The sequence below is a fragment of the Gadus morhua genome, chromosome 9 (genome assembly GCF_902167405.1).
Source record: "Gadus morhua chromosome 9, gadMor3.0, whole genome shotgun sequence".
Lineage (NCBI taxonomy): Eukaryota > Metazoa > Chordata > Actinopteri > Gadiformes > Gadidae > Gadus > Gadus morhua.
In genome coordinates this window covers 13,706,279-13,728,985 of record NC_044056.1, presented here as the reverse complement: position 1 = coordinate 13,728,985, position 22,707 = coordinate 13,706,279, and the positions used below count along the sequence as shown (strand labels likewise).

General features: G+C 42.6%; 3 protein-coding genes across 6 annotated transcripts; 2 read left to right on the top strand and 1 right to left on the bottom strand.

The window, feature by feature from the left end:
• The first annotated feature begins 246 nt into the window (after positions 1-246).
• isg20 (interferon stimulated exonuclease gene) lies at positions 247-6,167 on the top strand. Its single transcript, XM_030366555.1, has 4 exons — positions 247-354; positions 2,900-3,599; positions 3,959-4,159; positions 5,008-6,167. Exons 2-4 carry the CDS (start codon positions 2,934-2,936, stop codon positions 5,206-5,208), a joined length of 1,068 nt encoding a protein of 355 aa, XP_030222415.1. The 5' UTR covers positions 247-354; positions 2,900-2,933; the 3' UTR covers positions 5,209-6,167.
• A 1,949-nt stretch (positions 6,168-8,116) lies between these two features.
• Positions 8,117-13,120, top strand: rlbp1b (retinaldehyde binding protein 1b). 2 transcript variants are annotated; one of them, XM_030366562.1, is made up of 8 exons: positions 8,117-8,228; positions 9,102-9,147; positions 9,918-10,046; positions 10,429-10,633; positions 11,006-11,184; positions 11,493-11,651; positions 12,025-12,135; positions 12,566-13,120. In XM_030366562.1, exons 2-8 carry the CDS (start codon positions 9,136-9,138, stop codon positions 12,692-12,694), a joined length of 924 nt encoding a protein of 307 aa, XP_030222422.1. In that variant the 5' UTR covers positions 8,117-8,228; positions 9,102-9,135; the 3' UTR covers positions 12,695-13,120. The 2 variants fall into 2 exon arrangements, with proteins under 2 accessions (XP_030222422.1, XP_030222421.1); XM_030366561.1 differs by having other exon boundaries at positions 8,170-8,228; positions 9,841-10,046.
• Positions 13,121-13,232: 112 nt separating this feature from the next.
• LOC115551040 (monoacylglycerol lipase ABHD2) lies at positions 13,233-20,699 on the bottom strand. Of its 3 annotated transcripts, none has more exons than XM_030366539.1 (11): positions 20,422-20,699; positions 20,192-20,260; positions 19,812-20,024; positions 19,248-19,423; positions 18,161-18,328; positions 16,714-16,897; positions 16,301-16,393; positions 15,981-16,082; positions 15,814-15,883; positions 15,360-15,444; positions 13,233-13,912 (listed from the first exon to the last, which is right to left on the bottom strand). In XM_030366539.1, the coding sequence occupies exons 3-11, from the start codon at positions 20,000-20,002 to the stop codon at positions 13,716-13,718; spliced, it is 1,266 nt and encodes a 421-aa protein (XP_030222399.1). In that variant the 5' UTR covers positions 20,003-20,024; positions 20,192-20,260; positions 20,422-20,699; the 3' UTR covers positions 13,233-13,715. The 3 variants fall into 3 exon arrangements, with proteins under 3 accessions (XP_030222399.1, XP_030222400.1, XP_030222401.1); XM_030366541.1 differs by lacking the exon at positions 13,233-13,912 and adding an exon at positions 14,222-14,331; XM_030366540.1 differs by lacking the exon at positions 20,192-20,260 and having other exon boundaries at positions 13,701-13,912; positions 20,422-20,687.
• Positions 20,700-22,707: the final 2,008 nt, after the last annotated feature.

Below are 22,707 nucleotides of genomic sequence, written 5' to 3'. Positions count from 1 at the left end.
AGGCCCCGATATCATTCCCTTTAATCATAATGGCTTTTTTTTCCCACACAATAGAAGGCAATTTCCTCCACAACTAAATATGTATTTAGTAACCTTGGTGTTCATGGATATCAACTAAAGAGTTAATGGCGGTAATTGTACTCTAGTGCTGTCATAATGGTTCTGGTTCGCGAAATGTGCAGATTTTTTTGTTCAGTGGTTGATTTATATTTATTAAATCTATATGTGCAATGCTACTCCGGTACGAAAGGTGGCAGCAAAAGCAGTCTATATGGCACATGCCACACTTCAAGCAAGCGAAGCAAAGAGCACGAACGGTCCTGATCTTCGCTGTTTACACGTGTTCCGAGAACGGTATGACCCTCTATGTCTAAATTACACCTGGTAGAAAACATGTTGGCGATGTTTCGTTTGTATATATAGATATGATCAAATATGTTAGATGATCCTTATTGTATGCGTCTTCAAGCTTTGTACCCCTGTAGCTTTTCTGTTTGATGTGTCAAGAGCTAGCATACCATGGGGCAATCGCCAGGGATACAATACCAAAACCTTATTTTTCTTACATTCATTGTCTAAACTGTTGCAGCAGAGTGTCTTCACCCTTCTGGTTGAACAACGGTACGGGTAAAGGGTTGGGGCGCTATCTCCTCGGCCTCCTAGCTTGAAGCTCGTCAAGGCCTCGTGAGCAGCCCAAGCCCCCCGCTTAGTTGGTCCATGGGTCCGACCAGTGGTGTAGTGGTCCCTGGAGAAGTGGGTATACTCTAAATGTTTGCCCTTTTTTAACGCAGCCCAGAAAAACGCCCTGTTTTAGAAACAGTGACATGTGAGACTACTCTATTTAGTTTACCCAAAAATCCTTCAGTAGTATTTGCTCATTGTCAAATAATTGCTGCTGCTTGATCTCAGGGAGGAAGTATTATGAAATTACTAAACCAATACTCGCCCACAGACTAGTGACAGACAAGTGAGACAACTATACATTTTGAGGGTTCCTTATTCCTGGAATGACACCTATTCTCTCACTTGGCAGGTCAGTAATTTATTTTGTAAACTGTGTCTTTGAACAGCTGATTTGCAACACATAGCATGGCCCAGAGTGGGCCACTATTATAAAATTAACATGACTTGATAAGGAGCAGTTTGTAGGTATTACTGGTCACACAGGCAGCCTGCATGAATGTAAAATATAGATGAGGCAAACATGGTGTTTCAGTAATTTTTTGAACATTTATTTAAATAAAATACTTTAGATCTGAATTTGACAATGCATCCTTATTCATATTTCACCTTAGATTAGAAAAAACGCACATCATTGTCTTCCACATCAATCATCTCGTTAGATATATATAGTATCAATATATATATAAATATCATATGATGATTGAACATCATCATTCAAATTATTCAACAATCGAATCAGTAAAGGCAGCCAGTATTAGCCAATAAGAGGCAGAGTAGCGTGGGTCATGGCGCACAGAGCTTTTGGTCGTGATATTATATATACAATTATATTATATTATATACTATTATATATAGAGCTCTGGGAGTTGCAAACAGCAACAATCACTTTCTCCTCCATGCTGCAGTTCACCCCGGACTGCACTGCACTGAGTTTGACGGTTGAACGCTGATTGGCTGTTATGTTACATATGTCACTCAGTGGCCACGCTGTTGAACGCTGATTGGCTGTCATCGCGCGAACTTCGCGTCAAAGTTGAAATATTTCAACTCGAGCGAATTTGTCGCTGCACAAATACTCGTGAACGCGCTCACCTGTGCACGGCGAAAGTGTGGCGCGACAAATCAAAACTTGTATGTGATCTTGTCGCCCCGTCGCGTTTGGTGTGAACGCAAAAAAGTGGGCAATGTGGCTTTTAGAATGCAGATACTACTGAATGGTGCGCATCTGGGGGGATTTAGAAGTGGGTATACGCAATGATGACTGAAAAATAAGTGGGTATACGCCGTATACCCGTGTATACCCTGGACTACACCAGTGGGTCCGACTCCGGACTCTACCTCGCTGTCAGCCACTCTCAGCTGCCAATGACGGTTACATGCTTTGTCACAGTCAGCGTTGACTCTATTTTCGGCCTCTACACTAAACCTCACGCCGTAGCTCAATTTAGGTTCATGCACATGTCATGTAAAGGAACAGCGTCCCAGTGCTACAGAACTCCGTTACTTGAGTTTGTACGTTACATCTCCAATATTGTCAGTTCTCTGTTGATTCAGATCGAGATACATTTTGTGTTACCAAACATAATCAATTTAAGACTTCCATACCTCATTACGTTTGAAATGGACCGTACAATATCCCATACCTCATAATTATGCACTTCATGGCTTTCCCTGTAATCTTTCATGGAAATCCAATTATGAAATTTAAGTTTAGTTATACATTTTTCACAATGGTAAATATTAGATCATATATTCTACCTTTCTTAGCAATCTTATTGTAGCCTTATCACAGGGAGGTTCGGCCAATGCAATAGTACTTATAAGGGCCATGAAATGCTTTTAAAAGTAGGTCATTTTAAATGTTTTGACTGGAAGTGTGAATGTATTCAATGCACCCAAGAGCATATACAGTAGCTATACCAGAGCTGCTCTCCAACTGTGAGTAGGTAAAGCTCATGCATGTCCCAGACATTTCAGTAAAATAAGGTGCATGAAGTGAATGGTTAGTAACTGTTAGTCTCACTGTTTATACAGTTAAACTAACACTTTAGACTTAAGTGTACAAGCTAAACTTGTTTTGTGCCAACTCTTAACAAAACATTTTTTAGCTGCTGTGTACCGTTTAAAAAGGCAAGAGAATACTGTTATTGTGACTAAAGCAAAGTTTGTTTATCATTGAACCTTTTTTAATAAAATTTTCTCTTATTGTCTGCAGATATGACTCCATTACCAGTTGCACCGACTGATCAATGGATGCATCGTCAAATCGGAGTGGAACCCTTCACACATCTTCTCCCAATAACTATAGAGATTTATGCAGGAAAACCATGATGCTTGGAGTGGCCGAGACCGCCAAACCAAACCGCAAACGCCAGTGGAAAAGTAAATCCGCCAGCTTGAAGAGGAAGAGAACCGAATTTCACCCAGAAAGCCTTGAAATTAACACCATGGTCAAAAAAAGCCCAGCCTTTTTCACGAGCACCCTCGGCTTGGGCGCTACAAGGGCTGAAGAGGCCAAGAGCGGGCAGGAGTTCCGCGGGTCCCAGGCCTCGACCTCATCCCTTCACCACAAAGTAGCCCAGCGCCCGGGGGCGGGCCCGGCTCTCGGTGAGCGCTGGGAGTCGGACAGCGGCTTCTCGTCCGAGGCCAGTCCCCCGGTGAGCGGGCGCAGCTCCCCGTCGCTCTGCCCGTCCCCGGCGCTGCTTGTGTCCCTGGACTGCGAGATGGTCGGCACGGGGCCCCGGGGACGCTGCAGCGAGTTGGCCCGCTGCAGCATCCTGGACTACAGCGGTAGCGTGCTCTACGACAAATACATCAGCCCCTGTCAGCCCGTCACAGACTACCGGACGCGCTGGAGCGGCATCCAGAGGCACCACCTCCTGAACGCCGTACCCTTTGCCGAGGCCCGGGATGAGGTGAGGGCGGCCGAATGTCTGACCGCCTCCGTCTGGGTCTCCCTCTGTCTCTCTGATGTTCCTATGCCATCATGCATTGATTTCCATCTTTAATCTTTGACTTTGAAAATTATAATAATTATGTCCGATACGTCCAAGAAAGGACTTCATCTTGACTTTGGGCCTCATGCAAGAGGCTGCCACATTCACTGCAGTATTCTGCAGGCATTTGTGATGCTCTTTAGTTAATAGATAATGATAATGCACAATATTGTAATATTTTTTTGTTATTTTTCCTTCTACCATTTCCTCTAAAGTCACTTGCAAACCTGACATGAATTTACAGAAGTATACATTTTTTGTTTGCCTCTTTTCTCTAGATTCTCTGCATGCTGGAGGGCAAGGTGATCGTGGGACACTCCATCTACAACGACTTCAAGGCCTTGGACATGTGCCATCCGTGTCACATGGTCCGTGATGTGGGCAGCAGTCGCCACGTCAGGAAGCTGGCGGGCTTCCCCCACAACCGCTGCCTCTCACTGAAGATCCTGGCCAACAAGCTCCTGGACCGGAGCATCCAGGTCAGTTGGCTAACAGACAAACACTAATCATGTGCTCAAGGAATTTCGGCCTTACTTTGGTGGGATGCTGTGCGTGTCAGATAAGTCATGGTCTGGTTCGTTACGTGGTTTACGGGCATAATATTTTGGTCAAGTTTTTGTATTAAGGTTACCATTTTATAAAACCAGGGTAGTCTCACTAGGCAAAGCTGCCCCCCTTATTAAAAGCAAAAAAAATAAAAAGAGAAACATATAAAAAAAACAACTACAAAATAACCTGTAAGGCAGATTTCCACAGGCGTGCCTGAACTTAACAGATTCTGCATTGAAAAATGTGACAGCTTTGCTGGGGGCACATTTCTCATGCTAGTCGAACTGGCCAAACATGTTGAGCCCTAAACAGCAACAACATCAGACTCTAACACTGGACAGCACTAGGTTAGTGAAGCCTGAGGGGAAAACAAAGACAAGCACGGCCTCTCTTTTTGCTGAGAGTCATCATTGTGATTCGCTTTGTATTTAATGAGTATCCCAGTTTAGAAAAAGAGTGGCTGTGATGACTCAAAACTGCCACACGGGGGGTTCCTTTTTTCCTCCTCTGCCGTACCTCGTTTCCATCCACCCTGAACCGTTTGCGTGTGCGTTCATGGCATGTTTTTTTGGCCAGTTTCGTTATGCCCCTATGAGACCTCCCAGAGAATAAGCGAGTTTCCAGGTTTATTGACATGCTCGGAAGAGCCGCCTCTGCTATGATGACCCACAGTTTATTCAGGCCACTGTTTATCGGAAGGTTGTGTTCACTCGCAACAACTTCCCAGCCGGATCTTGGCTCGACTTTAAAGGGCTATGGTGTGTCTTTGCTTCACCAGAGTGGGAGGAAAGGCCACTGCTCGGTAGAAGATGCCCTGGCAGCTCTGCACATCTACAAGCTGGTGGAGAATGAGATGGAGAGCGAGCTGTGGAGCAAAACCAGTAAGAGCGAGGAGTTGCCACAACCAGGACCAGTCTCCATTGACCACTACATGCAAGACCAGTACTGGCCAGAGCACCTTACTGACGACGGCCAATGAGGAACGCGCTAGTGACTAAGGTGTCATGGGATCATGCTGTAAGTTATGGATTTGGCAGGTTCTCATCTAGCTGGGGAGTAGAGAAAGATTTAACAGTAAATCGAATATATTTGGAGACAACATTTCCCCGATATGTTGTTTAATCTAAGTGCTGTATCTAAGAGCAGATGCAGCACACACATATTCCGACAAATATTTCAAAGGGACCCTATTATACCTTGAGTGTTTGTGATTAGCCATTACCAGCTGCCATTACAAGTCTGCCCTTTTCTGTGCCTTAGTGACATCACAAGTGGGGGTGTCCACCTAGGTTGACACCCCCACTTGTGATGTCACTAAGGCACAAGAAATGGCCGAACTTGAAACGGCTTGTAATGGCTAATCACACTCTCACCTGGTGGTATAATAAGGCTCCTTTTTAAGTGTAGCTGTGGGTTAGCAACATGCACATACCTAAAGGGTATGATGGGTATTACAAATCCAATAACTGGTCTGTGAAACAAAATGTTCTTTCTCGTCATATGAACTGAAATGAACGGAGAAATGTTATAAAAATATAATCTTAAGGCAATGTGTAGTTTTTAACTTGGTTGTAAGATCTGTGAAACATGTGTTCAATAACAACACATTTTTTGCTGTTTTCTGGTGAATATTTTCAAATGACTAACTCAAAATGTTTTTGTGTTTTTGTGTGAGAAATGTTCTTAAAGTTTACTCTTAAAGTTGGATTTTTGCAAAATGCAAACCCTCCCAATACCTCCTCTTGCTCCTCCAATTGTACAGATGGAAAGGTTAATTTATATAACTTGTATATTCTGCTTGGAGGTCGAAACATGGTTTTCAGGTGTTTATAACTTTGTTGGAGACGGTATTCTGTTGTGTTCAACACATGGCGCATGTTTTATCATGCTCCCATCCGACATGAACACAATAAAATTAAGTCGTAAAGCACCTCAGTACATTGTCTGTCATTTTACTATATATGTTGTTGTACGTTTTGACAAGATCCTACACCCAAAACAAACTTTATTTTGGTTCAAGCATTTAACAGCACAATTTCAAATGTACAAAATTCAATGAAACCAAGTAAACATTTCTTGAATAAGCTTACACCATTATACTCCAGCCTTTTTGTTTGTAGTACTGCCTATTAAGTTGTGGGTTTTACAACTGCGCCCAGTTTCTCAAAAGAGGTTGTCTGTAAAGCATTACTTTATAATCTTCTCCGGTCATGGTCTTTGGCTTCACTCTGCACTTCGTGGCCTGAAAATCGTCAATTAAGTTGATTTCGATGGGTCTAAAGCGTGAAACCAGCGTGACATCACTGAAATTACAAAATCCTTCATTGCTCTTGGCCCTGCAATATGCTCATGAATTGTGTAAGAATCAGGGTAAGAATAAATGCAGAATCAGGGTAAGGTTCAGCCGATCATCCAGTAAGAAACCCTGTGGTTTGAGGCTCATGGCCTGACATGTGAAACACCTGATGGCAGGTCATTATATATGTTTAAGTGCGGGTTAATTGGAATATAATCATGTTGTCTATTTTTTAGTCCCTATGCTAGTAGTGTCGTAGCTAGTAGTCGATTTTGGCATCAATGTCATGAATTGGGGAATACTTTTGATTGATGGAATACCATCAAGAATACTTTTAAATTGATTGTAATCCATCAGCAGCCCTTGTATCTAGGGAACCTCTGAGTAAATGCTACAGGGACAACTCTTCGATGTAGGGCATATCTTGGATTGTAGTTGGATTTCAGTATTTGGTTATTCGTTCCTGGCCCATAATGTTTTACATTTAAATAGGTTGGCTTAGCTTCTATACCATAAGCACACAGCAACGTACGTAATAAACGAGGCTCAGGACATGGTGAACACAGCCTGGTATTGTCCATCTAAATTAGCTCCCTGGACCTTCCTGCTTAGCGGCTCAGTACGGGTTTATAAGATTGGGAGTGCTTTTTCTTTATTCCACAAGCTCTCTTTTTGCATTGCATCAGGAGGTAAAACTTGCCTTGGTGGCAATCGAGGCTCAGGGGAACATGAAGGGAAAGTAAATGGCAATGCATGTTTTAATTCAGTGCTGCCCCCTGTTCAGCGGTGTATGTGGATGGGTTGCAATGAGTTCACCACATGAATAGAACAATCAATCTAAGTATTATTCTACACCAAAAAAGGTTTCAGCAACAATTCAATGTAGTTCGTATTGTACAGAGTAAAAATATTTATGATGCAGAAAGATATTTTTTTTCTCAATGCTTACATTAATCTTTATCTTACCGTACTCATGGTCTTGAGAATAATTGAGCACTCATCAACATCATTTATGTGATCACGACTATTCTATCTTCAACCGATTAGGTTTGAATGTTTTTCTGATCACAAGTTGTTTTTTGGGCTAGGAGAGATAGATCTGGTTTCTCAATTAGGTCTACTTTGTATAACCGTTCTTATAGATCTTTTGATCTTCCTTTCAACAGGTTCTGCTCTTTATGATTATTATTACTAATATAAATTCTATATGTTTAACAGGGATAATACATCGCAGAATGTGAGAGCGTAAGTCTGTGATCAGCTGTTTCTCCACAAGGCCTCCTAAAATGTGAGCATGTGAATTAAAACACATGCTCTGCCAGGTCTTAGGCTCAATCCCGTCAACAATGCTGGCGTAAGAGGGAGTGAACGGTTCCTCACAATGGCTTCTTTGACCTCAAACTGGTCTCTCGTACTTCCCCCATCCCCTGTGATGTTACTTCACCATAGAACCGCCCCCTTATCACAAGTGTGTGACATTACATCACTCAATCAGTGTCATTTATTACATCACGGCAGCCTTACTATTGGCCGAGCTCTGGCATTTTCCCGCCCCCCCTTGCATTGTTTTATGATGATTAACTGAAAACCTAATAGTTGTTTGTAATCTGGTGTGACGCCACTAATCCCAACGGTACAAATGGTCGGAGGCCGCTCCGTCGCCCCACACAGCGCTGTGACTCCCCGGCAGAACCTCCACTCAGGTAAGGACCCCTCCACCCATCTGAACCCCTTCTACCTGCGACCCCTTTCTTTAACTTATTGAATGGATTGCCTTGTTAAGTGTCATAGAATATTAAGAAAAGCGCTGCATAAAGTGTTATTATTGAATTGATTGGCCATGTGAATAGTCTTTGAATGTCTAGAGTGCTTTTTAAATACAATGTTTTATTACTATTATTAGACGAGGGATAACAAGGTGTAGTTAATTAGCAAATTAATTGGTCTTAGTTTTATTATGCACTCATTAGTATGTGTGTTTTTGGAAAACATTTACTACATCCATCTGAGAATTAGGTGTGCCCCTGAGTGTGATATGTTTGCATAATTGCGTGGTTCAAAACACACTAGTATAGTAGAATATTTCATTTGAGTTTAGAATATGAAGTCGAGTATAATTGTCAATTATTCCCACTGGGGATATGGCACACAATCGTGAAAGTCGTGTTGTGTCGCGTAACCAACGGATAATTTCAATGATTTAGTCTCCAATCTGCTACTGTACTATGGTATTGTATTTTAATTTAACCTCTCCTGACCTACACCTACAATCCAATATAAATTAAAGGAGAATATACCTGTTCTGTGTTATTAAAGAAGGATGAAACACCAGTTATGGTTAGTCTTTAGAATGTAAAACTATTTAGATGATAAATGGTCAAAGGTTGATTATGAAAATCACACTTTAAAATCACTCAACAAATCACCTGCTGAATGAGAAATGACTAAATATAGCCCAGGGATCAGAAGTGCGGCAGAGGATGAGGAGAGATTATTTTCGTACAATAGGGGAAGTGTTTCTCTCCATGCAAGCCTGATTTAATGTGCATCACCAAATCCCTCTTTGTTTGCTCCAGAGCGTAGAAAAGCTGATTTCAAGTTCCAGAAGACATGGCTGTCGTTGTAAGTACATTCCTTCATACCCTAACGACTCACTGTGATTCAATCACGTGTTGTTGCATCAATCCAATGATAGACTCGTCAAGGTTGAAATTAAGGTTAACAGTTTCTATGTGTTTTTCCTATCATGTACACACATGGTCTATAACCATGTGTGTACATGGTTATAGACCATGTCTATAATGTAATAACAATCTATAAGTCTAATGAAAACCCATTAGACAAATCTAGGCACATTTGGGTAGAGGTGGTATTTAAGAGAAAGTAGGGTTGATAGTTGAACTATTGGTTAAGACGAGCCAATGCCATTAGTGTTAGCACTGAGATGTTGAGTACTAGCTTTGAATGCTAATCTTGCCCTCAGCAGGTTTAGTTTTGGTCTTTCTGATGTCTTTACAGGCTTTACTCCATCATGTGAGAGCGATTAGGATGGTGAAACAGAGGCCTATTGATAAGAAGGCTGCGTGCTGCATCTTGCCTCACTCTGGATTTATTTTGGAATGTCAGAATCTAGTTTATATTTACTGTGCTCCAAGATTTAAGACGAGAACCCTGACATCTAAATCTTGAGCTTAGTATAATTAGTATCACCATTCATCACCTCAGAGCCTACTATCTATAGAACTTTGTCTAATGTTTGTAAAATATAGTCTAGGCCAAGGAGTTCTCCCATGCATGAAATTATCTTCTTTATAGCATAACAAATGACATGGCTGAACCGGTGCTCCATGAGCGGTGGCATCTGGATAAGACGGGTCATGTCTGGGTTTCAGAGCGGAACCTTCCGGATGGTGTCGGAGGAGGAGCAGGCTCTCAGGGCCAAGCTGGAGCACCTCTCTGTGAAGGACCACGGGCCGGTGTTCGGCACCTGTGCTAAGCTACCCGACCACACCGTTCAGAAGGTGAGGCGGTCCAACACACTCGATCAATCAATCAATCAATTAAAATACTTACAAAAGCTCAAGGCGCCATTCAAGGCAGGTGGTTTCCAAACAATAAGAACTGGAGAGGAGATACATCAGGTTAGAAAATCTGACCCGGGTAGACTGCCGTTATGGTATCAAAATTAGTTTTAAACCAAAGTGCAAGTACAGAACTATTCTATTTAGTATTTGTGACAAAACTGAAAAGACAACACATTCTTCAGCTCACCCCTCCAACTTCCCCAGCTGTATCTACACCTTGCTGTACGGTTACAACAATGTGTTGGTAATTGCCAATACAATGTCAGCACCCATGCATCATGATGTTGAAGTTTTCCTCTTTATGGTCTGGCCCCTCAAGGCCAAGGATGAGCTGAATGAGACAGAGGAGAAGCGGGTTGCCGCGGTGAAGGAGTTGCGGGGCATGATGAAGGAGAAGGCGGAGGGGGGGGACGACCTGGTCAAGGCCGTGCTGGAGGCGTTCGGGGAGAAGCCCGATGGAATGCTGGTGCGCTTCATCCGCGCCAGGAAGTACGACGTCAACCGGGCCTACGAGCTCATGAAGGGTGAGTCTCTCAGCTAGAAAGAAACCACATCTTCTTTCTTTTGGACATTTTTGAATGGCAGAGCTCCGATCTTTTATTTCTTAGAAAGAAATGATTTCGCAACATTATCAGATTCCTAACATGGATGCCGTTGGCTTGTTTTAAGTCGGTTTCACTTACAGCTACTAAAGTATCTACTTACAGTTGTAAGTATTATATATTTCCTTGAGAGTAAAATGTATTTCCTTGAAAGTATCAACTTTCAAACTGACAAATACCAGGGAAACACTCCAGTCATGGCTTCAAATTACTAATTATGTTTGTTTAGTGTTTTTTATCTGTCATGTATTGTCTCCAGCTGTATTCAGTGTGTTTCTGTATGTCTTGCTCCAGGGTATGTGCGTTTCAGGAGGGACTACCCGGAGCTGTTTGAGAACCTGACCCCAGAGGCTGTCCGCAGCACCATCGAGGCTGGATACCCGGGCATCCTCCCCAGCAGAGACAAGTACGGCCGCGTGGTGCTGCTGTTCAACATCGAGAACTGGGACTACGAGGAGATCACTTTTGATGAGGTAACGTGTGGAAGGATCCACGGTGGACCACAAACCTCTCCAATGGGTCCCACTCTATACTCTAACTTGTCCTTAACCTCTGATGCCAAACCAGACCATCGCCCTCTTCCAGATGTAATAGGAGGGTTTCCATCATGTTTGGATGCGCTGAAGTTCCATAAAAGTTCAAACCTGACATCTTGGTACTTAACAAGCTACAAGTTATTATTATGATAATGGTGAAAAAGCACCAAGATTAGCGGCTTGGAATATGTGTGAAACCCTCTTACAGATTTTGTGCGTGCGTGCGTGCGTGCGTGCGTGTGCAGATCCTTCGTGCCTATTGCGTGATCCTGGAGAAGCTGTTGGAGAACGAGGAGACGCAGATCAACGGCCTCTGTATCATCGAGAACTTTAAGGGCTTCACCGTGCAGCAGGCCTCCGGGATCAAGCCCACAGAGCTGAAGAAGATGGTGGACATGCTGCAGGTGAGGAGCCTCCCGCATTGGGACTCACTGTACACAGGGCTCCGTCTTAAACAAGGTTTCATGACGGAAACAAACACATTGACGTATAACGCCGAAGCAAACTGATGATTGAAGCTTTTTTTTTTTTTTTTATCCTTCGCCTTTTGGCCAAAAAATATGTACATTTTAAGGAAAATGACATGACACACAAAACGAAACCACACACAAAGACACTGAATACAATAGTCGCAGCTTATCAATATCTGGGAAATACAGGCTGGTACGGAGGTTCTTCCTAAAAATACTTCCCAGGAGAACGATCCTGATAACTAAAGATCATCCTCACTTCGTTAACTGAATCATTATCTATTAACCCCTGTTTGGTTGCCTACAGGACTCTTTCCCGGCCCGTTTCAAAGCGGTCCATTTCATCCACCAGCCCTGGTACTTCACCACCACCTACAACGTGGTCAAGCCCCTGATGAAGGGCAAGCTGCTGGAGAGAGTAAGTACTGGTAACCTTTCTGCAGTCGCTGGGGGACTGTTTACTGAGAATAATACTAAATTACAAAACATTGCATGATGCGCAACAGTTAAGTCTGTTTCAAGCCAACCCAAAAAGTAAATGTTTAATAGTACGCTATTGATTTAATGATACGAGTTTAGTCATTTGAATGAATGGTAGATAACATCATTGTTATTTGATGTTACCCATAAGTGTGCAATATGCAAACTAGCTTCTAACAAAACCGTTGTATAGCCAGAAAGCACGCACTCTTTCCAAAAAGTTGCTTTTGCTACTGACAGACAAATTATACTATTAGAAAGTAGCCAGTCCAGACAATAGCAAAATGTTTTTATGTTTTTCAAATGAAGCCTCACCACTGAACAGTTGATCAATAAAAGCTCTGTAACAAGCCGTCCCTCCCACCCAGGTCTTTGTCCACGGAGATGAGCTGGACACCTACTATAAGGAGTTTGAGGAGGACATCCTCCCTTCTGATTTTGACGGGAAAGCTTCCAAATACAATGGAAAAGAAACAGCTGCCAAACTGTTTGACTAGGAATCTCTTCCTCCTTGTGTATACAAATCTGGGAGCTATTCTAGGCTCCAACCCTGTAACTCAACATCTATAGCTGTGTGGTTGCATAAAAACATTGGGAAAGATGTTGTATCCAACGTAGTATTACTGATGGGTTAAATATGATGCTTTGATAAAAAAAGCTGACATACTACTTTACTTAGCATCTTATTTGCTATGTGCAGTTCTTCGGACAATTAGTAACATATAATGAAATGGATCTGATATAATCTAGCCTTCCCCATCTGATACACCTCACCCACACAGCTTGTTCAGTAAACTGGCTGGCCCAAGCTTCCAAGAGAATAATAAAACAATGAATTTAAAAGTTTACCGGATGCACCTGTGAACCCGGTGCACAGATTTGCACCATTATGTGAAAGAATAATAAACTGTATATAAATGTTACATAAATGTCCTTGTTTATTTATATACTACTAAATTTGAATATGAGGTGTTATCTGCATATTTGGTATGCACGGATAGGTAAAGTGAGCATGAATTCTAAGAAATCAACAGATGTACATACAATTTGTTTTATTAAGCAAAAGGTCCTTCAAAGTGAACGGATTACCAGTCACACAAATAGACTGAGAATATACTGGCATGTAATAATCATCTCAATAACGTAGCAGTTAAGCCATTAGGGAGGTAGTACAGTGCAGATAAAGGCTTCTTATCAAAAGCCTACATTTTGAAACTATAGGCTGCCCGTCTCACACATTATACAATAGCTCCACATGAGTTTGTAGTAAGCTCATGATAACTATACTTTTTGCATTTTGCAAGCAGGCTCGAGCGAAGGAGGTAGATGAAAATAAAAGCAATAGAGGCGTTGTGTCTTCATTTGTGGGTGTGTAAGAATGCTTTGGAGAGGGGTAGTGTGTGCGTTTCTTTGTGTGCATGTATATACCGGTGGCGGTACGCATACAATGGAAGGCGTGTGTTTAGTTCTCCTGGCCCTCGTCACCGGGTGAAGGCGTGTCTGGGCCCCGTGCCGGCGTCACTGGGCGCTGCGTAGCCTGTGTCCATCCTGGGGGGTGTGGGCTGGCTGCCGTCCCCACTGGCACAGGGTGTCGGTGTAGCTGACGATCAGCTTGTCTATCCAGGTGAGGGGCTTGGGCAACAGCACGGCCCCCTCGAAGAAGCCGAGGTGACCCCCGTGCTGAGTCAGCACAAACAGCACGTTGGCTTTTTTGTCTGCAGGCGAGAACCCAAGATGGGGGGGGGGGGGGGGAGGAAAAATTGGCTTTGTGTTGTACTTCTCACCTACGTGCCACATATCTGTGGTCACATAGCTTGAACTTCAGCATTCATTGGACACAAAAGGCCAGGTTACTTAGAAAGGCATTTCGAACTGCATTCATATAACGTTGAAAAGGCTAAAGGGGCGTTTGGCTCAAGTTAATTAAATGTGTTTTTTCTCACCTATTTAATTAGATTTTGTGGGCTGTAATGATTGGCAGACATGGATAAATGAGTTTGCTATATAATGGTCAAGGTGTGCACCTTAGGAAGACATGTCTCTGGATTCCTCAATGATTTGCGATCCCAGTATACTTTCCATTTCTGTCAGTCTACACTGTCACACACGGTGCTCTATCCATTTGTGTCGTTCACTGTAAGAATGAAACATTGGTGTTGGTGAGAGTAATATTGTGATATTGTATGAAAATATCAGCATAATATAAAATGTATCAATGTGATGCAAATCAATTATCGCTAAGTGAACGCTGAAGTGAAATTACTACAAACAAGCAGGAAATGGAAACCACATCTTAGTTGACAGCACATTGTTCCACTGCATTCAGCTAAGTGGGGTCAGTGTGTGTGTAAAGTAGGTCAGCTGAAAGAGAGATCGCTTTGTGGCATTTAAATCTCACACGGCAGTAATGTTCTCAACATATGGTTGTGATGAAACATTTTTTAAATCCCTTTTCCGCGATGAATCCAAATCGCGTCCTGAAATCGGTTGTTTATAGCTCACTGATTTACTCACAGTGGGGTCAGCGCTGTTAAACTACACTCCCAACACACTGCACTTATAAATAATGACACAGCACAGGGATCATGTGGCAATGAAAAATTCAACAAGACTGTCTAGGGAGAGGCACCCTTGAAGAGAGCTCAGAGAAGACTCTGTACTGTAAGCTTGTGTTGAAGCAACAGCCGGGTCACTTCATTCATCCATTTGTGTTAAACACTTCCCTTCCTCGTACCTGGATCATTAACAAACAGGTTCAGTTTGCACTAACACTGCTGGGGTCAACAAGCTACCTGCAATTCGACTGAGGGAGTTTACCCTTACGGCTGCACTTGTCGGAATGTAGAATGTGGGACAGTGTTCCATTGTGCCAGACTGTTCATGGCATGGAACAGGGAGGCTACATTATTAGCTAGGTCCACTACTATACACTGCATTGACTGTTATATATGACATATTTTTGGTTGACAATTATTCAATGTCCAAAATAGACATTTCCTTTTTGACCCTAGTGTGAAAAATACAGCTACGCTGCATTCATGCTCTGTGTGCTACAGTGCGTTAAAAACAACATGATTTCAGCTCTTATTTGTGTCGTGCTACAAATATGTGGCAAAATTCCCATTTGGGATTAATAAGGCAGGGTGGATGAGTGTGATGGACCTGCGAGTGTGCGTGGGATGGCCAGCAGTGACGGGTGAACTAAAGGGTCATCTACTGCGTTGACCAGGAGGAGAGGGACTGAGATCTGGGGTGACAAAGAGAAGACACATGACGGTCAAATGGAAAGTTAGATGGGTGGCAGGCAGAATGTTGGATTTGTAGCCATGTTTTCGAAGAAGATCATTAATAGGAGCGGCATGGGAGGTGGAAGTAAAGGCTGCAGTGTCATCAGCAATTTTGTGTTTTAATTTAGTCAAAGGGTTGAGAAAGATTAGACTCAATTAACGCACTATTGAATCAAAACATAAAGGGGCGAACAGAAAAGTGCAGTTTGCAGCTCTAAATACACTCCCACAATTACAGGCAATTACATTTCCTCATAAAAAGTTAAAGCCATACTCCTTCAATTTAATTCTATGTTTTTATGTGATGGTTATGTTTACCCCTGACTTACATTGTGCATGTACTGAACACAGCTTTCCGTCTCATAGTACTCTTTCAACGAGTGGTAATCGTGGAATTTCCTGCAGGGAAACAAAATTGATGCACAATTTCAAGTTCATTCACATCGGACGTTGTGGCTAAATCGTAACTGTGAATGGCCCATTCATGGATGTTTACCTCATAATGGTGTCATCAATTTGCATTAATGAGGTGGCTGCCCGCAGTCTGTTCAGATCTGCATCATCCAGTCTGCTGGACTTGGTGCCAAACAAAGTGTCCCTGTGACACAACATAGCATGTATTATTATAGATGTTGTTTAATACGACACGGCATGTCCTTCAGTTATTACACTTTTTAAAAGGAATAGCAAAAAAGTTAACTTTAAAAAAACATTGAGATGATAATGATGAATTGATCTGAATCCATGATTTACATTAGTAACAATATTATTATGCGTCTTATTTCTACATTTTAATGCTGAATGGACTTGTGTCACCTGTGAGCGAGGATGATCTTCTTCATCTTGCTCGCTAACAGGAAGTTATAGAGTCTCCTGCCCTGGTCCCACTGGAGGAAGGTCTCCTGGGCCCTGACACACACAAACAAACACACGTGGCGCACACAAACACTCCCAGGTTGAAATCAAAGTCTAGTCTCTAGTAAGTGTATAACTGAAGTCTCATAATTATAGCCTTCTAAGGCCCAATCCCATTTCTATCCCTTACCCCTCCCCCTTGTTTTGAAGGGGGAAGGGGTTACGCCTTCCCCTTCCCCCTTCCCCCTTCCCCTTACCCCTTCAAAACAAGGGGGAGCGGGAAGGGGAAGGGGTAAGGGGTAGAAATGGGATTGGGCCTAAAACTTGGGTTGTTTAGTGTTGTAGTTAGTTAGTCATATTCTCTGTAAACTGACCTTAGAACACTGTATCCCTGGCACACACTCACACAGCAGAGCACTCTCTCCTGGTTGGAGTGTCTCTCCCCCAGGAACTTGCACACAATGTTCCCCCCAAGGCTGAAGCCTACCACGGCCATGAGTGTCTGGGGGAACTCCCGCTTGATGTGGCTCACCATGGCTGCAAACTCCCAGGTACAACCTGTAGGGAGATAGTGACCCACTGCACTTAGAACACAGATTCACACATATTGGTTTTAGGTATACACGTGCATGCTGACATGTAGAGGATATCAAAAGTGGAGCTTGTTTGAACCTCTTTGTTCCTTGGGGCCATTTGTAGTAGTCGGTTAGCTTTAACCGGCTTACAAAACGGATGCTATCAATTGTAAGGCAAAGAGTTCACCAGATCTCGGATAGAACGCTCATCTGAAGATGAGCGTTCATGACAGGCCTCAAAGATCATCCTCTAACGCACCCTGGAAATGTGGTCGATAAGGGAATTCTCAAGCAAACATTGCTATTTCAGTGTCTATTGGGTTGAATCTTAGTCTCAGCCACTTCTGTTAATTCGTCCTACATAGCTATGGAAAGAGTGGCTTTGAGGTCAAACATGGTCATAGCTTAGCCTTAGGTCATAGCTTACAAGTAAGATTGTGTTTATGTAGATTTATATATATAGCTCATTTTAACTAACAACTAATCTTATGTTATGGGATTATACACTGATTGAAACCTACTTATGAATATTATATCGCCATTTCTGACCATTCTGCTAGATGCTCAGATGTCCATTATTCACACTGCCCCTTTAAGATACTATGCTCAGAAGGAAGAAAAACTGGTTATTCTCACAGCATATGTCGCCATGGTAGCTGAACACAGAGTAGTCTTATCTTGGTTCCTCAAAATTACATGTCTGGATTGCCCTGAATTCATATCCGCTTAACCTGGAAATTCAGCTTATTGAAACAGGGCCCGGTGTTTGTTTGTGTGTGTTTGTATTTGTTTGTATATATGTATATGTGTATAAGTAGGTGTGTTTGTGTGTCTGCATTCCTCATGTTGCAGCATGTTGCCGAAGATTGAAAAGAGTTTAGTGGACAAAAGGATATGCAAGTTGTGAGTGAGATAAGAGGATTAAATGCGTCTGTTGATTCTTTTTTCCAGAATTACCTGGAAATTGATAACGATAACTTAATCCTCAGCAGGCGTTAAAGTCTAATATGTCTCCAGATCTTATAATCAAACTTAAATTAACTTTCATTTATTGATAATAACGATGATTATGCCTCACAATTGTTCTCCAGAATGTAATTCTTTCACACAAAAAGTCAATAACAAAAAGTCAAACCATTGCATTTCACACCTCGACATGTCCAGGAGAAGTGAACCCACGGCGGAGTGTTTTACTTCAGGGGAACGTGCACGGGGAGGTGTGTGTGGTGACGGTGGGGTGTTTTACCATAGGTGAACATGCGCGGGGAGGTGAGCTCTATGTCGGGTAGGGCTCCCAGATGGTTGAGGACAGCACACCTGTAGCCTTTCCTCTGGGAGTGGTCCACAAAGGTTCGAATGTATTGCTTCTCGCTATGGTTACCGATCCCAGGGCAGATAACCATGGTGATGTCATCTGTATGGGTAGCACATGCAACACGGTATATCTCCCACACACACACACACCAAAACACACGGATGCATGCCAGCATGTGCAAGGCTTCAGGGGGTCATTGTATATCAGTACAGGCTTCTGGATATCTCTTAGTTAATTGGCTTCTGTGGTGCGCTGCGCATGCCTTCCCAGATACACACATACAGACACACACACACACACACACAAACATGCACGTCTCCCAGACAAGCTCAAACACGCCTTCCAACACCCACCCACACACACACACCTTCCAAGACAAACACACACACACCTTCCAAGATAAACAATCATACACACGCCTTACATGACAGACACACACACATACACACACCTCCCAAGATAAAAACACACACACACACACACACACCTTTCAAGACAAACACACACATTCGGGCACCTTACAAGACAGTCACGCACACATACGCACACACTCCTTCCAAGGCACACACATACACGCCCTCCAAGACACCGACAACCACAAAGCACTAGACACACAAGACAAAGACAACCACACACATATCTACATAAACACACACACTCGCTCCTGCCAAGACACAAAAACACACACACCTTCCAAGATGCAGATGAATGGTTTTCCTGTCCCATGCAACTAGACGGTCAATCCAATAGTAGTAAATAACAGTTTGTGGTTGGAGGACTATAAACACGATGCATAAAATTATGATCAGGCTGGCTTCACACACTGTAAAAACCAAGATGATCAGATCTAAAGGCAACTATGCAAATAAATTGTAAAGTTGATCGGTATTTATTGTACAGCTCTAGTTCAAATGTGTTTTTTTATCTAGACCCCCAGCCAAGCAAATAGGGAAACAGACAAAGGTCTGTTGTACACAAAACTTCCTCACATGGCTCGTTTCATGTAAGGTAATCTTACCTTGCGTACTGTGGTCTCCAAGCGCTTCAAAAATGTCAAAGGTCATGGTGGCCCCGTCCTCCATAGGCAGGAAGGTGCGGACCCCGCACGGCTTGGGGGTGGCGACGCGGCCCATCTTACCGTACAGGACTGTCTGGATGTGGCCGCTTTTACCCCAAAGCAATGGAGGGATGTATCTGGACAAAACACACCCAAACACCAGCATCAGCAGTACTCCTGTGTTAGAAGAAACTCTCAGATAGACAAATAGACAGATAGACAGGCAGGACATTCCAGTACCCCAAAGGCCTATTCAATCCACTGAAGTGGCCCAGGGTTCTTCTCTAAATGTTTACTTGTCTCTCAAACACTGATGAGGCAATTTTATACTTGTGTATGACAGGATGATGTTACACCACACATGCACAAATGTAATTCGTTTTTTCAAAAACAGTGGCTTCCATCTCTCTATAGCAAAAACAAGCAAACTAGGCATCCTTTACTTTCTTAAACAACACTTTCAAATGAAGCCATCTCATTAACCTCATGACAACATCACTATAGTCACTGATATGATGGACTCACTCCTGGGTCAGTATTTGGCAGGACTTGAACAGGAATCTATTCAGAGGCGTGTCCTGATAGGTGACATGGGGGGGAGCGGGGGAGCTCTTCAGGTGAAGACTCCGTACGATGACATAGAGGACGGTGGCCAGGGCTGCTAGCTTCACGCCGTCAAACACCGGCAACAGGGGCAGCTCCTCAAGGGAAGCCATGACCTCAACTCAGAGACCGCACCTGAACGTGTTGACAAACGGGAGAAAACAATTTGGTTTTAAAAATGAGTTGTCTGGGAGGGTCAAGGCGAACTAAGCAGAGAGACCCCGCCCCCCTAACTTTTTTTTCTTTTTACCTTCGAGTTTAAATGTTCTTCAAAAAAGTTGACATATCGTACTTTTGCTCACCTTACAACTTACAACGGCTTTGTCAACAAGCTAAAACATCCCCTCTACCAGGTTTGGTTACTATTGAGGCTGGAAAAGAAAGGAGGAAGAGAGAACAATCCAGATTGTACTTCTATTTGTTATCAGGTCTTCATTCGTAGTTATATTTACCCACACACAACAGTGTTATACATAATAGAACAGAATACACTCGGATCTACCTGAATAGTACCGATTGTAAGGAAACCTACCTTCAGAAATGTAAACTGTCGAGATCTGGCCATTCCGCTGTTTTTCCGTAGTCACGGATTTCCGTAAAGGGCGTATCAAACTAGAACTCCGGCATACCAAAATACTTACTACTCATCTTATCCAAACATGTCTCCCCGCGAGACCGGGGACTATTCGGCTACTCGGCGCGCGCTACCCCTGGTTGACATCTGCAACAAGTGACAAGTCACGCGGAGCAGCAAACCAGTGTGGCTTCCTGCTAGTCAAGTATGTGATGTAGAAGTGTGTAGGGTGGTGTAGTGAAGTGCAGAACAACTGGTATGAAAGCCACTGCTCGAAGCGAACATAACTGAACATCAACGCTCTTTGTTGCCCGCCGGGTATTGTCGAGGATAATGTTGTTGGCTTTATAAGTCAGTTTTCTTTACCGGAACAAATAGCCTACTATTGAAGCACTTACATGTAGGTCTAAAACAAACTATTTTCTTATTTTATCTCCTAATATTTAAATTGTTTTGATACTTTAAAGGTCTACCATATTCGTCCAAACCTAACTGTATGATAGCCCTGCAGTGGCATAGCCGGGGATCTTTTGAGGACTCTTTTGACCACTGAGGGGCAATGTTCACCAAGTATTTTTCTTTACTTTATTTTCTTTTACAATATGACCACAGAGGTAAAAAAAATAACTAAACACCGGCAGCAGGCCTATATTATTTCAAAGGCAACCAATAGCAGCTACATGATATAATATAGGCCTAAATGAAGAATAATTTATGTTATAAGGGAAGAAACTAGTTAAAACTTCCTAATCTACCAAAATGCTCAAGTTTATATTATCTGAGGATGGTCAAAGCAATACAATTGCCACTACTTAGAGCTGTGTAAATGTAATGATGTAAGTCTTACATCATTACATTTACACAGTCCTCTTACATTGTCAGAGGACTGAAGGTCACTGATGAACCCCCTCTATTTCACACAGTGGGATTATAATGCATACAGCAGGGATTAACATCAAACCCACTCCATCTCATTAGAGCACAATCTATCATTACTATCTGGTCATTAACCACGTCCTGTCACAGTGGTTGGTCATGAGTAAGGGCTTTATTTCAGAGGTCTTGGTGGGAAATCAGTCACCTGATTGTCTTTTCCAGACCCAAGGTAACCACGTGACCTTCCTATGATCTGCTCCCTCTGGGAACATTTATACATCTCAAACATTTAAAAAAAAAACACAGCATGCATCAAAGCACAAAATCCGACTCTTGATTTAGATGGGTTGCATACACTATCATAAAAAAAGTGTGACTCGGGTGGGTTTCTCTCTCACACACCTGTGGCAGACATGATGTGAAAAGACAACCTTCACTCTCCCCTAGAGAACGGATGTCCTCCGTGTGTTCCTCGGTCAAGGGAGTTCCTTGACCGATGGGGATAAGGTGTGGGTGGGTGTGTAACAGTGTTTACACCTGTCATCTTCAAACTAAACTTGTCAGTCTTGCTCATATTTTACATGAATACTTAGATATTTAAGATATTTGTATCATGTATTATCTACATTTGTTTATAATTCATGTTATTTACGATGTATAAAGGTGTATTCTCCTGTAAATCATTTCACATTGCATAACAAAGTCATTTGAAAACCCAACCCTGCCATCAAAGTGATGAAAGCTCTGTGCTCCTTCCTTATGGTGGTAATAGCATGAGGTCAGCCCTGATGACTTCACATGCGCTTGTTACTAGGTTACAGAGAAGCTTTTTTCAGGCTGTCATATAAAACTGTGAATTTCACATCAGGGAATTTTGCAGCAGTCTCCTTACTAAAGAAAAGACTTCCCTTTGACTTATTTATTTCATCTCGGATTAAAGTTAGATGGATTCCTCAAAGCTTTTCCCAATGATTATAGGAAGCCCAATGACGGTTTGACAAGGAAAATGACTGCTTCCCTTGTGCTGGCATAGATGTGATATGTGTGATATTGAAATACTAATGGATTTTATTTCGAATTCTTAGCTTTGGAAATGCTAAATTATGAAAATGTGATGCTGCCCACTCATTTTGGTCACAGCATTGGTGGATTCTGGCTGAAGAAACGCCCACACTTCAACCATTCAGCACAATAAAATGCTGACCCTGATCTGCATTTCTGAAGAGGATTTCATGCATGGCCCCACTATGGGCATTTTCTCAGACTGCCTCAATAGTGGGCCTGTAGGCTAGACTAAGATATGCTATTGGGGGGAAAGGATTAAGAGCCTTTGCTTACCTGTGTTTCTTGTTAATCTAACATAGTAAT